Raw genomic sequence first — 14602 nt, 5'->3', positions numbered from 1 at the left:
CTGGTAGCTCGATCCTGGCTCTCTCTGGCGTCATCGGAGCAGGGGCTGGGATCAATGACTGCTCGAGTTCCTTCAACATCCAGAACGGCGCAGAGAACCTTGGTTCTCTTTAGGTTTTCAAGGTTAATAGATTTTTAGGTTTTTTACTTTATTCAAGAAGCTGGAACGTCGTCGTTTAAAGTTAGTGCAATGACTTTGAAACGGCATTGTTTCGGTGACTGAATCCAAGCGATGACCTGACCCAGGAAGGATCCACGCATTATGGGTCTTTTGGTTTATTTATTTAGCAAGTCCCTCCGTGTTTAATGAAATTATGATTTGGTTTCTTCTTTTTTATTTGTAATTTATACCTCGAATTTAATTCTATATTCATTTAGATCCGAATTTAAACGGCGTCGTTTCTGTGATTGACTTGGATTGTTATGATGCTTGTGTTTAATTGCGGATTTAATCCTTCAATTTTGAAAATTTAATACTAAATTATTTTTCTTTAAATTCAGCGTTCTATTTATAATTAATTCTATTTTTACATACCATAATATTTAATATTCTTTATAATATTTATTTTGATAGTGTTTTAAATTATTGTTATATTATTTTAAAATACGATAAAGTTATTATTTTATGTTGTATTTTGTATTTTTTTTAAATTTATTATATATTTGATTTTGCCTCCAAATTCTTTTTAAATAAATCAATTCTTATTTATTTATTATTAGTATTTTAAAATTTGCTTAAGGTTATTTTAAAAAAAAACTAATTATTATAATAATTTTTAAGGTAAGATACATTATTTAAAAAATTATCACCCATATGATTTGAATCTATTAAACATTATTTTAAATTCTCTTTTATATACTTTTATTTTTAATTTAATACATTATTATGTATGATATTATTCTTAATATATATATAAAATAATAATAATATCTTTAAATATGTTAATTCGTATGTTGCAATAATGTTTTCAATTCAACATTTTGTTTTTCAAATAATAGTATATAATTATTATATGTATAATTTATATGAAATTATTTTAGTATGATTTATAATTTATAATTTATAGAATTTTATGTCTTATGTTCTTAAAAATTATCCATTTCAATTATTTTAATTGGTTTACTTGTGGTTAAATATTTTTTTATTTTCATATTAATTATTATCATTTTTTATTTGTAATTAAAATATTTTTAGGAGATTGATCATTAGTTTATTAGGTTATTAACGTTGATACATTATATGCTTGGTTGCTCCATGTTGTAAATTTAGTTTGATATTTAGCTTTATATTTGGTTATTCAATTATATTGTTTGTAAGAATTGCATTTCATTAAAACATTATAATCGTTTTATTTTAAATTTACTAAAAAAGCTTGGTGTTCGTAAGTTCTTGAGAGAATTGTGCCCTAACTTACTGGGCTTCAATTCTTCTCAATGAATTTAGATCATCAAGTGTTCATTTTGTAAAATCATATGATTGAAATAATAAAATTCTTTAGATTACAAAATGTTGGATCCTAACTCACTGGATACGACGCTTTGTTGTCTCATTTTAAAACAAAGGCAATATTTGAGGTTTAAGCTCTTCGAGAAATCGAACCCCAACTTACTGAATTTTGAATTCTCGATTATTTTAAACAATCAAGTAACCTTCTTTAAACTCGTGATTTTCATAAAAAAGGAGAGCATATTTAATTTCAAAGATTGAATTGGAGCACCCTAACTCACTGGGTGTGAAAATTTATTTCTTCGAAATAAGTATGTTTTATGATTCAATTTGGTTTATTCAAATTCTTTCACCAAGGATCGTATTTTAAAATATTTTGAACATTTCGACACTAAGACATTAAGCAATCAATTTGGTTGGGCGTTACGAGGGTGCTAACCCTTCCTCGTACGTAATCGACTCCCAGACCTATTTTCTTAAAATTTCATAGATCAAAAATTATTTTCAAGGTGAACCGATCACACCTTCAATAAAGATCAGTGGCGACTCCATTTTAAAAGGTCGATCCCCATTTTCAAATTTTTAAAAATGGTTTCGACAATGATCATTCTTGAAATTCATGTAGATTAGGTATGAATGTCAATAGGACTATTGCCACATATTGTTTATTACATATATTATTATTTTATTATTTTAGATCATTTTTCGTAATTTTTTCTATACAAAGATTGTAATATTTTACTTGAACTGTGGCATGGGACTTAGACTTTGGGATTGCTCAGCATGGATGATATTTTATTTTGATTTAGGTTATTAAAATATGGTTTATTAATTAATCATGCATAAAAATCTAGTTTTCATTAAACTTAAGTTAAAAATCACTTTTTCCGCTACATTATTATGTAAAGAGATTTGAAAAACATATAAAAGTTGAGAACTGAATTTTACTAAGTAAAATTTAAATTCCATCCTTTTGGGGAAATTATACCTTTTAGTAAAACAAAGATAACATGCTAAGTTTTCCTCAATAATAAACAACCTTTTTATAAACTTCGATTGTACTAGGTCATTTCGGTGGCCGATGTAATATTCCAAATTTAATCTTAATGTCTAGGTCAGGTTTGGGATGTTACAAATTGTTTAGGTACCAAAATGGAAAAAAAAATGATAGAGTCTAGGTACCAATTTATGGGTTAAGCTTTTTTTTTTAAATAGATTAACGGTTTGACTGACTGTTTGACTAACAAAGGTTGAAAATACTGGTGTAAGCAAAGACCCGATTGAAAATGATACGGATAAAAACATTCATGATTAGAGTGACAACTCTAGTTATTATAGTAATGTTGATTATTTAGTTGATGTCAAAGACATTTGAAATTTCATTTCTGATGACATCTTTTTAATTAGAAATAATCTTAAAAAAATAATTTATATATCATTTGTGACTAAAAAAATTTGAGTACTTAAATATCTAAGGATGAGTTAAGCCTATTCAAAATGATAGTATTTTAGATAGCAAAGCTATTAAAAAGATTTGAAGAGATAAATTATGTTTAGCACTATAAATAAATACCATAATTTCTTATTAAATAAAATAATCAACCAAAACCCATTTTTCTTTCGACAATTATTTTATTCTAAAAATAAAATAAAATAAAATAAAATAAACATAAAAAAGTGAAACCAATAACTCCAAATAAAATGCCTTCGTCTTCCACTAAGTAATGATATTTTTGAATAAAATAACTCTCACAAGTTTTAAAACGTAAGACTTGAAGAAATTCTATCTATAATTTAAACCATTAAATTTTATTATCCATTTTTGTACTTTAGTTTAACTAATTTTTGTTCTTAATTTTTAAAATAATATTTATTAAATTTTTTAGGTGAAGTTATTCTATTTGTAAAAGGGTTAATGAATTATTTGCCCCCTAAAGTTTCACTCAATTATCACTTTAGTATTTAAAGAAACTTTTGCATTAATTTGACAGCTAAAGTTTTTAACAATGTATCACCTTGTCCCAACTGTTAACTGTGTTTAAAAAATGATGTGGTGCGCTCTTAGCATGTCATATCTCCTAATTCTTATTTTCTTAAAATAATTTTTTAAAATAAATTTAAAAAATGGAAAAACAAAAAAAATTATTTACTTTTATTTTTTAAAAATACATAAAATACCAAAAAAAAGTGAAAATGCAAAAAAAAAAATCAAACAAAAAAATCTCTAAAAAATTAACAAATCAAAAAAACACGGAAAGTCATATAAAATTCCCAAAAATTTAAAATATATATATATATACTTCTCTTCTTAAAAATAGATAAAAGTACAAAAAAATAATTTCAAAATATTCAGAAAATATTAAAAGTAAAAAAATATAAAAATATATGGAAAGCTTTAAAAACTTTCCAAAACTTTAAATGTATACTTTTATTTTTTTAAAAAATACATAAAATAAAGTAAAATAAAATAAAAACTTTCAGAGTTCCTTCTGGAGATAAATATGGAAGGTTGCATTGTTTTATACAAATATTTTAACTATCTTTTACTAATTTTTTAGATTTCTCCTTGCATTTTCTTTGTATTTTCTCTTTCTTCTTATTATATATTTTCCCAAATATATATATTTAAAGTTTCTACAAATTTTATATAATTTTCTAAATTTTAAAATTTTTTGAGTTCTACCAACAATCACTTTTTTTTTCTAAAAATAAAAATAAAAGAAAAAGAAGTGAAACCAATAACTCCAAATAAGGTGGATATCTTTATCTTCCATTAATTAAGGATATTGTAAATAAAATAATCCAAAAAGTAAGACTTCATGAAACTCTATCTATAATTTAAATGGTTAAAGTCTATTATTTGTGTTTACGTTCCATATTAGTCTTTAATTTTTTATATAGGATCTGAATTTGTATCAAACAAGAATCAAATGAGACTTTTAATTATCCTCTCCGTTCAGGTTAAGGCTTCAAAGAGTAATTGTTACATTCATTAGGTTAAGTTATATTATCTTAAAATTTAATGTGACAAATATATTAAAGTAAATTATACCAGTGGTTACCTAATTATATTTATGTTCCTGTTTTCATCACTCAATTTAAAATATTTGAATTATCCCTATTTTAATCACTTGCCTTAACCACCATTATTGGTTTTTTGAGAACAAAAATTTTAATTTCTTAGTCTTAGATCGAATCGAGTAAAATCGAATGGAAAAAAAATCAAGTCGATAAGTCTTATTTTATCATCTTAACTTGATTTGAATTACAAGTAAAATAAAATTTGAGTCATATCAAGTAAAATTATTTGAGTTATATTAAAAAAGTAAACATATCAAATTCAAATCTTGTTATCATACAACTAATTCTATTTTAGAGCATATATATTTGAAACTCTTTCAAAGCAAAATAATTGAAAAAATAAAATACTTCAGTATGATAAATATGAACCATTAATTTACTTATTTAAGTCCTAGAATTATTATTTTAGAATTTTTAAATTTTTTTATATATTCTTTAGAATTTTTATTTTTCAAAATTTAAGAAATACACTTTTTCTAGCCAAAACTCACATTTGTTAAACTTAATGTAGAACTAATTGTTATGCAAGGTTCTCAACACAATCCTCAAATGCTCTTTATGATCACTCTCAGTTTTAGAATATATCAATATATCATCAATAAAGACTACAACAAAATGATCCAAGTAATTAAGGTTGGAATACCTGTTAATTAAGTCCATGAATATTATTGGTGCATTCGTCAACCCAAATAACATCACCAAAAAATCATAGTGACTATATCTTGACCGAAAGGCTGTCTTTGGTACATCATCACCTTTAATCCTTATCTGATAATAACCTAATCTTCATTAATTTTGGAGAATCCCACTTAACTGATCAAATAAACCCTCAATCCTTGGTAAATTATATTTATTCTTTATCGTGACGTTGTTCAACTAACACTAGTCAATACACAGGCGCATAAATTACTTTCTCATTCAAGCATATCATCATTCAAGCATCACTTGAAAGCTCATCAAACGTACATCTACGAATTCGTTAATAGCATTATTGTAACATCTTATTACTCAGGCTTGCCCATACACCCGTCATTACCTTGCCTCTCACTTGCCTAATTGTCGACTTTAGATCTTAATTTCAGAGTTCATTCATCTTCTCTTAGCCTTACTCCACCAATGAGAGAGCAGATATCTCTTCTTAACCTATCTAATGCCCCTAACTTAACTTCAAGTCTATATTGGAACTAGGCACACTTCACATATATCAATTGGTGGTTTTATCCAAATCTTACCAATTCAAAGAATATTATTCAAGTGGTTTCCTTTAATTCTTAACTATTTTAGTTCATATTCAATTAAACTTGAACCATTGTTTCTTTATAACTTAACTGGCTCAAGGCCATCGTTACTAAGTGTACTTATTGTTGACATAGACTTCTCAGCACACGGTTTATTTCCTCGTTACTTATAACATATTCCACCCATCCTTTTTACGCCAATCAAAGGCTTTTGGGTGAATCCTTGCTATCAGATTTTTGGGTGAATCCTTGCTATCAGATATACTTCTTACTCGCTATGGGCTAACCTAGTGCTCGCCAATCTCAAGGTGCCATAGGTGCACTCAAATAGTTCTTATTCATAATCTAGCTTTAATCACTATACCCTTCTAGACTCATATTACCTATCTTATTTATTCAAACAACATTCAGATACTAAGATTTCGCCGGGCAGATATGCTGTGAAATATTAATAGATTAAGTTTGCATTTGAGTTTTGACACAAATTATGACCAAGCATAATTTTGAAACTTGGCAAATGAGAATATTATACACCTTTATCTCATTTATTTCATGTATTTGGATATTGAAATTCAATTAAGGAATTTAGCGAAAAATGTGATTAATTAAGTTTAGAGACTGTAGATTTTTAATTAAAAAAAAGTTTAACTTAGGGACTTAAATGATAATTATTCAAAAGACTAAAATGAGAAATAAATCAATCATAAATTGAGGATAGTGGGAAACGTCATTATATTAAGCTAATTAAATATTAATTCTTAACTAATAAGTAAATTAATTAGGTTTAATTATAAATTAATGTAAGTATACAAGTGGTGGAGAAAGATATAAACATCATCATCTTCAACCTTTTATGCCGTCCAAAAAGAAAAAAGAAGAAAGCATTTAACCTACTTTGGACATTCAACTACCATTTTCAACTAACATCGACCTGGAACCTTAGAGGGAAAGAGAAAACGGAAGTTATCCACGATTAATGGAAAAGTAGAATTGAGTAACTAAAATTGAAAATTTTGAAGGGCATAGGCGGAGAGGTGGATAAAAAGTAGTGTCTTTTATTTGCCATCCGCTAAATAACTGGGACTTGAGGCAGAAGCGGAAGCGGAAGCGAGGTGATTTACTAGTGGTTTCCAGTATATTTTTTGAAGAAATGAAAGCCCTCCAAGTTCTATATCTAGAAAGTGTCAGTTTCTCACCCATAGGATTCCATTCCTTACCAAATCTTAAAACTTTGTATTGTGTGGATTGCGAGCTGGAAAACTTCTCATTATCACTGAAAAATATGAGAAGCCTTGAGATTCTTGCATTGATTGGCACTAAAATTGATGAGATAAGTGAAGAATTAGTGAAATTGTCTACACTGGAATATTTACGTCTTTCTGGTGTTGGAGTTGAAGAAGAAATGAATATCCCCCCAAACTTAGTATCAAGGTAAGGGTGCATCAGATTTATTTTTCTTTTTTATCATATTTAAATTAAAAATAAATAATTGGATAAATATTTTTTCAAAAATAGGGTACCATTTGTAGTTTTAGATTTTTTAAGAGCTTTTTTTAAATTAAGAGTTAATACATATATATGAGATAATATTAGATACATTATCAATGTATGAATTTCATACACAGTAAGTTAACTATAATGAGTTACTTCATTTAATAAAATAAATAAATATTTAAAATATTATAAAACTAAATTCATTAATGATTTATCAACTTTTATGAATGTTTGAATTTTTATCACAATTTTGACAAGTTTCATCTTTAACATTTCATATTCATCTCATGTGTATTGTGTCTTAATTAATGCTTATTTTTTTATGAATATAATAGGTTGACTTCACTGCAAGAGTTACATGTCGTAAGCAAAAGCAATATCAATTTATTGGAGTTGAATTCATTGTCTCGTTTAACTGCATTATCAGTGATACTTTCCACTAATCAAATTTCACAAGAATATTTTGTGTTCCCTAAACTACAAAGGTATGCTATAGTTGTAGATGACTGTTATACATATTTGAAGGCACAAACCCTTAAAACAGTGACAATTGCAAACTTTTCATCTTCATTAACTGCATTTAACAATTTATTTTGCAATGTGAAAAAGTTGAAGTTAAGGAATGTGAGTGGACAGAAGAACATTGTGCCAAGCATAGGTAAAACGGGAGTAAATGAGTTGACTTCTCTGAAGCTTGCATCTTGCAAGGATATGGAATTCTTGATTGATATAACAAGTGATCAGGGGCCAACTGTTGTATTCTCTAATTTGGTGAAATTAAATATTCACAACATGGTTTCTTGGAAAGGGTTGTGTTATGGTCTTTCTCGATCCCATCGTGCAATTGCAAGCCTTACGAGACTAAGGGTTGTGAGAATTGGATCTTGTCATCAACTGAAAACAATCTTCTCACCTTGCGTTGCTCAAAGTATGCTGTATATAGAAAAACTCTTCATATTTCAGTGCGATGGAGTAGAGCAAGTAATTGGTTTTGCCCAAGAAGACGAAATTCCTGAGGTAGAGATATATATATTCTCCCTGATCATTTTGTTAATCTACTTAACTATTTTTTGCTGTTTTATAGCATTTTTTTATAATATAATAACAAATATTTTACATTAGTGAAAATACCTTGAAAATACAATATAATGAATATTTTTAAAATTTTTATATTGATATGCTCAATTTTTTTATAATATTAAAAAATTATTAAAAATAAATAACTTACTAATATGTGTGTTTGAAATACGCAGAATGATTGTGGTCTTTGTTACTAGCCGAAATTGAGAATTCTTCACATACAGTCTTGCAAAAGTTTGAAATATGTTTGTTCAAGCACTTCGACTCAAGGGCTTCAATCCTTGGAATTTCTTCACATAAGTCATTGTCCTCAATTTATGCAAATATTCAACATGGAACAAAATGAGAATGGGCAAGATATTGTGCTTCCTGGATTTAGATCACAGGTACTTCTGGATTAATTGTTATATAAATTATAAATATATATTGTATAATATCTAAATGTGTGGTTCATTCATCCAGAATTATTACTGGCCAAAATTGAAAACTCTTCGAATAATGGATTGCCCAATATTCTCATGCTTCATTGTACAAGCTCGGCTCCTGGAGGTATTATTTAGATTGTTTGCATTTTATATATGGATTTTGATACTGTAGCAAACCAGTAAATCAATATATTGCTTAATTCATGCGATAATTCATTCCCCTTTTATACTTAATTTGCACGTGAGTCCCATTGTTCACTCTTTAAATAAAAATGTAAAATCAAGAATTGGCCTCTCATGATTAAATTAGAGAAGTAGTAACGTTTAATCACTCTTTTATACTACTTGGAATATGTAAAATATGAACACTTATGGGTACATTTACTCTAGTGTGTTTTTAAGACATTTGTTGGGATTTCTGTGTGTATACAGGGATTGGTTATTAGTAACGTGGGAATCATATGGAAAACTTATGTCCCTGTATTGAATGAAGATTGTATAGTAGTTGAGAATCATGAAGAAGTATTTCAAGTTCAAGGTGGGTATTCGTTCTCAAGGATAAAAGAATTGGACTTGAAGAATTTATTTGAAGTGCGGATTATATGGAATGATTTTGTATTGTCAGCATTGAGAGTTTTGACAGTAAGAGATTGCCCTAAGTTGTCTACTAGTTTCTTCATTGATTCACAGGAATATGTGCATTGCAAAACAAAGGTATCGATCCTGCAACCCTTTAATCCTACTTTATTCTAAGTAGTTACAACAATTACAACAAAAAGGCATAACATGCAAAAATTTTATAAAGAATATATGTGTTTCTTATTTTTCCTTGATAACATGAGATTAAAATTTCAGTTTTAATTTTTTCTTCAATTGTTTTTTGAAGACACCCCAATCGGTTAAGCAAGATGCGATTCGAAATCCAATTTTCAGCAAGAATATAAATTGGAACTGGAGGTGGGTTGGGAGTCAACTACCATACGTTACATGAAAGAATGGATGATTTTAGGGCATCTTTCAAAGCCATGTTACATAAATCAATAGGTGGAGGCCTATATTGCTAAGATTTTTTTGATCAAGTGTCTGATATAATTTGTGTCTAACACGAGTTTATTTAATTTTTTTAAAGGTTTTTTCATATATTTGGAGTATCATATTTTTATATTCATACCCAAACGGGATATGAATGCAAAATGGAAAATGAAGATTTTCAATATATCAACTAAATGCAGGTAAAAACATGGTCGTCGATTTCAATTTTTAGTTCTTTTTTATTTTCTAATTTTGCCTATGTAATAATCAAATTTAGTGTGATTCACTTATTTTTATGTTTATTATCTTTTGTTAAAAACAACTGCATTGATAATTGTGCTTCTAACTGGAATAGAAGCTTGTTTTAATGGAGTTGTGAAGCAAAATGATACATCCTTGTCCATAGTTCCAACTAATAACTTAGCTAATTATAGTTATGTTGCAAATTTTATTATACGCTTTTGCGTACGAGTGAAAATTTCATTACATCATGTACTTGTTTTTGTGTGTTAAAACATATCCGAAATCGATAAAAGTATCATGGAGGTTCCTATACTAAAAGTTAGATTGCATTTTACCCTCTCTACTCAAAATATGAACAAATCAGTCCTTGTACATTAGATCAAAGAGCAAAATAGTCATTCTATTAAAAATTTCTTCCATTTCTACCATTAAAAATTGGTCCCTGAATGTCAACATAAGGTACATATAGCACGTCACATGTTACTGTCTAGTTATTTCTTCAATCACACTAGTTTTTAACAGTACAAATGGATGAATGGATGAATTTTGTAATAAAAAGGACCAGTTTGCTCTTTAATATAATGTTCAAAGACTAATTTACCCATTTTTTGATTAAAAGAGACAAAATGCAGTCTGACTCCTAGTATAGCGACCTCCAAGATGCTTTTACCTCATTAATTCAGACCTTGGAAACAATGACTAAGTGTTGTTGAATCATGTTACCGATAAATGTTCGTCGACAACCCTAACATTGGGAAAACTTCCAAAATTATTTCCCCATGATGAGAATGGAATGTATATAGTATGCGTCCAAAATTACCTATTCAACACTAAAAGATATTTTTGAAATAATACATGTTTTCTTTAAGTTGAAATAATAAATGTTAATTTTATTCTAATTTGATTTTATTTTATTTTTTTAATAATACAAAATTTAAATTGATTTATTTGATAGTAAAGGGAGTAATTCATCAAATCCTTATAATAGAATAGTTGTTACCTTTGCACAGTGGACAATATGATAGGCATATTGTGACTTTGTTTTGTAGACAGGTTGTGACTTGTGAGGATTTCTTTTAACTTGTTTTTTTTTTTTTATTTGTTGGCTTGACAGATTCAAGACTAGACAACCTGGGTTAGAAGGCCAAGGTTATGTATTAATTGTTGATACTTTGAAGTAAGCAGTTTCCACACACAGGGCAAAGGATATTGTACAATTTTTTTGTGAGTTGGAATTTCTTGTTTTTCTAAGATTAAAGCTTCTGCGATCTTACAAGAGTTAGGATTAATGGCTATGGAATTGGGATTGTCTGAACTTTGGTTGGAAATGTTGAAGATCTGAAAAAACTAAAGCAAGTTAATGAAACTTGAGAAAATATTATTCTTTATTGGCTGCTCTTATGATTATATTATTATTTGCAAGGTTATGTGCTTGCTGACAGGTAATGAATAAGTGGGCTATGTAAACCAAGCAAATAACATGGCTCTGTTCTTTATTTCTTAGCCATACTTAAATGTTAACTGTGATTTAACTACTGTTGTTTCTAATCAGTGAGAGGTTTTTGAGCTTTGCTCTGAAGTGCTTGTTCTATGACTGATGGACTGTGTTGCAAACTACTGCTGGATGGTATAGACTTTATTCATATTATTGTTTAATGCTTGGTTTAACGTATAAACATAATATCCCTTCTACAGTTCAAGCGAGAATGCATAGAATGACCGCACGCCATGATTCTTGTGCTGCTTCTGATTTTAAGTAACAAAGCATATTTGTGTGTGATCTTATGTTTTGTTCTGCTTTTACTAAATTAAGCTTCTATTTCTCTTAGTTATACGTTGCTCATGTATTTGAACAATCGCAAATTATGTCATTCTTTTCCATCCTCCATATTGTGCAGAACCTAGGGTAGCTTTAAGATTCTGTTTGGTAGAGTGGAAAGAAAATTGAAAATTTGGAGTAAAAATTTAAAAGGATAACATAAAATTTTTTTTATAGGTGTGGTTGGTAAAGTAAAAAATTGAAAGTAAAGAAAATAAAATATTTGAAAAATATATAATTTTGAACTAAAATATAAATCTCTTTCTTGTTCTGAGATAGACAGTTGTGATAGCCAAAACAAAATTGGAAAATTTTAATTTCTCCCTTAAAATTTGTTAGGCTGTCAAGACTTACAAAAATAAAAGCCTACCTAAAAGTATGAGATTAGTAGAAAGCGACATCCATAGAGGTCGATAATAAATTTATTTCTTCAAACAAAACAATAAAAGTAAAATGGAAGAGGATTTTATTAGATCAAAAACTAAATTTAAATTTAAGGCTTCAATTGAAAGTAACAATTAATTAAAAGTTTTAGAAAAACCAATGGGAAAAAGGTCTAGTCAAAGGTTAACTAAGTGTCAATTGCTGACTCAGTGTCAAACAACTAATTTTTCCTTACCCTATTTGATATCTAAGAGGCAGCTCATTTGAAATTACTTCTCTAACTGATAAATAATCTTGTAACTCAACGCCTAAAATTTAACTTACCGATAGCATTAAGAACGATAGAGACATTATTCTAACCAACAAACTCACCTCAATGGAGTTTATTTAAGCTATATCAGACATCCACACTACATAAACATAAACTACGATATAAACGGGTTATACAATTTGTCACTGGTATTAGATAAAATTAGAATTTAATTATCCAAATTGACTCGACAATCATTGTAAGCTATCAAATACTGGTTGGACATTCAATAAACTTGAGCAATTTTAATTAAAACTAAAGATGCATGAATACTAAAGAACAAAGAAGAATTAAAACACAAATAAGTCTCACAAATTTATTAAGTCAAACCCTTTTTTTTTGGTATTCTTCATGTCCATTTTATGGTCCATGTTTGGGATTCGTGGTTGCCCCTCCCAACAATGTCGTCTCCAAGGTTTAAACCTGTGTCTCCAAACTTTGATATAACCTTTGACTAGAAAAGTGGGTTTAGAAACTCATAAAATAAAAATAACAAAATAAAATTAAGAATGACTAAGTCTAAGTCTCCCAAATCTTAAACTAAGAATGTATATTTATAGGGAAAAAAAATAACATAATGGAGAAAATACAAAACTGCCCTTATTAAATAAAACATAATTCTTCTAGATTTTTTGATAATTTTCATGTCAAACTTTCAGGCCATTTTTGGGTTCCTTCCTGATGTTTTTCAGCTTCTTCCATGAATAACTTTACCTAGGTCTTTCAATTCCCTTCGAATCAGCATATTATGGGTTCAAAACAGAAGTCTACAGCTCAAGTTACGGCGAAAATACTGAAGCTACATTCTATTAAAAATCTAAATCGCAGAAAACTTTTTAAAAATAAACTTTAACATCACTTTTCTCCGATTATTCCCTAAATACATAATAAATAAAGTTTAAATATAAATAAGATTTAAGAACATAAATAGCATAATTCAATAGGAGAAATATTAGAGAAATTAAGCTATCATCAAAATTTTTAGAAAATTTTAATAAAACCCCTCAAATTTTTAAAATTCACATTATACCTTTTAATTATATATTTTTAAAAATTTTAATTAAACTCTCTTAATTTTTTGTTTTTTGAAAATTTTCATTAATCTCACAAAAAATTTTAAAATTTTAATTAGTCACCCAATTTTTTTTATTCTCATTAAATTCCTATTTTTTTTTAAATGTACTATCCTCCAAACTCGATACCATGATCCATCATTGCTCTCATTTTCTCTCTATTCATCATTTCAATTTTAAAGAATTAATTTTTATGCATTAAAATAAAAAATAATTAATTCTCTTTTTTTTTCCTCATATTTTTTTCTCAACCAAACATACTTAAAATTTATTTTATTTTCCACATCATCAAACACACACTAAGGGCTTTCCTTGTTACTAAACAATTGTTCTAACAACCCACCCGCATGTACCCTTTCTCCCCCACCCGCTTTTTGTTTTTGCAATTCTTAAAAAAGGTTAAGTTTTAATTTTGGTCCTTCTGATACGTTTAAATTTAAAATTTAATCTATATACTTTAATTTTTAATATAATTTAGCCCCTATAATTTTTAATGTTATTAATTAGCCAACGTGACATATTTTGGGGGCAGGAGTTGCCTTTTGTGTTTTTTTTAATGGTCAAATTTCAATTTTGACCTTGTACTATGCTAAAACTTAAGATTTAATCTATATACTTTAGTTTCGTTATTTAATTTGATTCATCTACTTTCATAATTTGATTCAACATTATTTTTATTATTACATGACTACCAAGTGTAATTTCTTTTTATTTCAAAATATCACACCAGTGAATTTAGTACAAGAATTTTAACATGGTGACTATTTTGAAATATTACGCCAATCATTACTATATTGTCTAATTTGAGCGATTAGCTCTCAATAGAGGTGACTCTCTATCTGTCTCAGTCACATCCCACAAATCATGAGTTTGCAGATATATCTTCATTTTCACTACTCATAAATGATAGTTTTCACCACCAAATACAAGTGGTGGTGAAAAACTCATGTTTTACAACAACAAAACAACTTCTCTTT

General features: G+C 27.8%; 2 protein-coding genes across 2 annotated transcripts; both read left to right on the top strand.

Annotated features, from left to right (window-relative positions):
* The first annotated feature begins 6915 nt into the window (after positions 1-6915).
* Positions 6916-8719, top strand: LOC121217291 (uncharacterized). Its single transcript, XM_041092812.1, has 3 exons — positions 6916-7196; positions 7595-8276; positions 8513-8719. Exons 1-3 carry the CDS (start codon positions 6916-6918, stop codon positions 8534-8536), a joined length of 987 nt encoding a protein of 328 aa, XP_040948746.1. The 3' UTR covers positions 8537-8719.
* An 85-nt stretch (positions 8720-8804) lies between these two features.
* On the top strand, positions 8805-10029 carry LOC121216944 (uncharacterized). The gene is made up of 3 exons (XM_041092441.1): positions 8805-8888; positions 9197-9478; positions 9651-10029. The coding sequence occupies exons 1-3, from the start codon at positions 8838-8840 to the stop codon at positions 9753-9755; spliced, it is 438 nt and encodes a 145-aa protein (XP_040948375.1). The 5' UTR covers positions 8805-8837; the 3' UTR covers positions 9756-10029.
* Positions 10030-14602: the final 4573 nt, after the last annotated feature.

Source organism: Gossypium hirsutum, chromosome D05 (genome assembly GCF_007990345.1).
Source record: "Gossypium hirsutum isolate 1008001.06 chromosome D05, Gossypium_hirsutum_v2.1, whole genome shotgun sequence".
Taxonomy (NCBI): Eukaryota; Viridiplantae; Streptophyta; class Magnoliopsida; order Malvales; family Malvaceae; genus Gossypium; species Gossypium hirsutum.
Note: the sequence above shows the minus strand (reverse complement) of the source record. Positions and strands in the feature narration are given on the sequence as shown.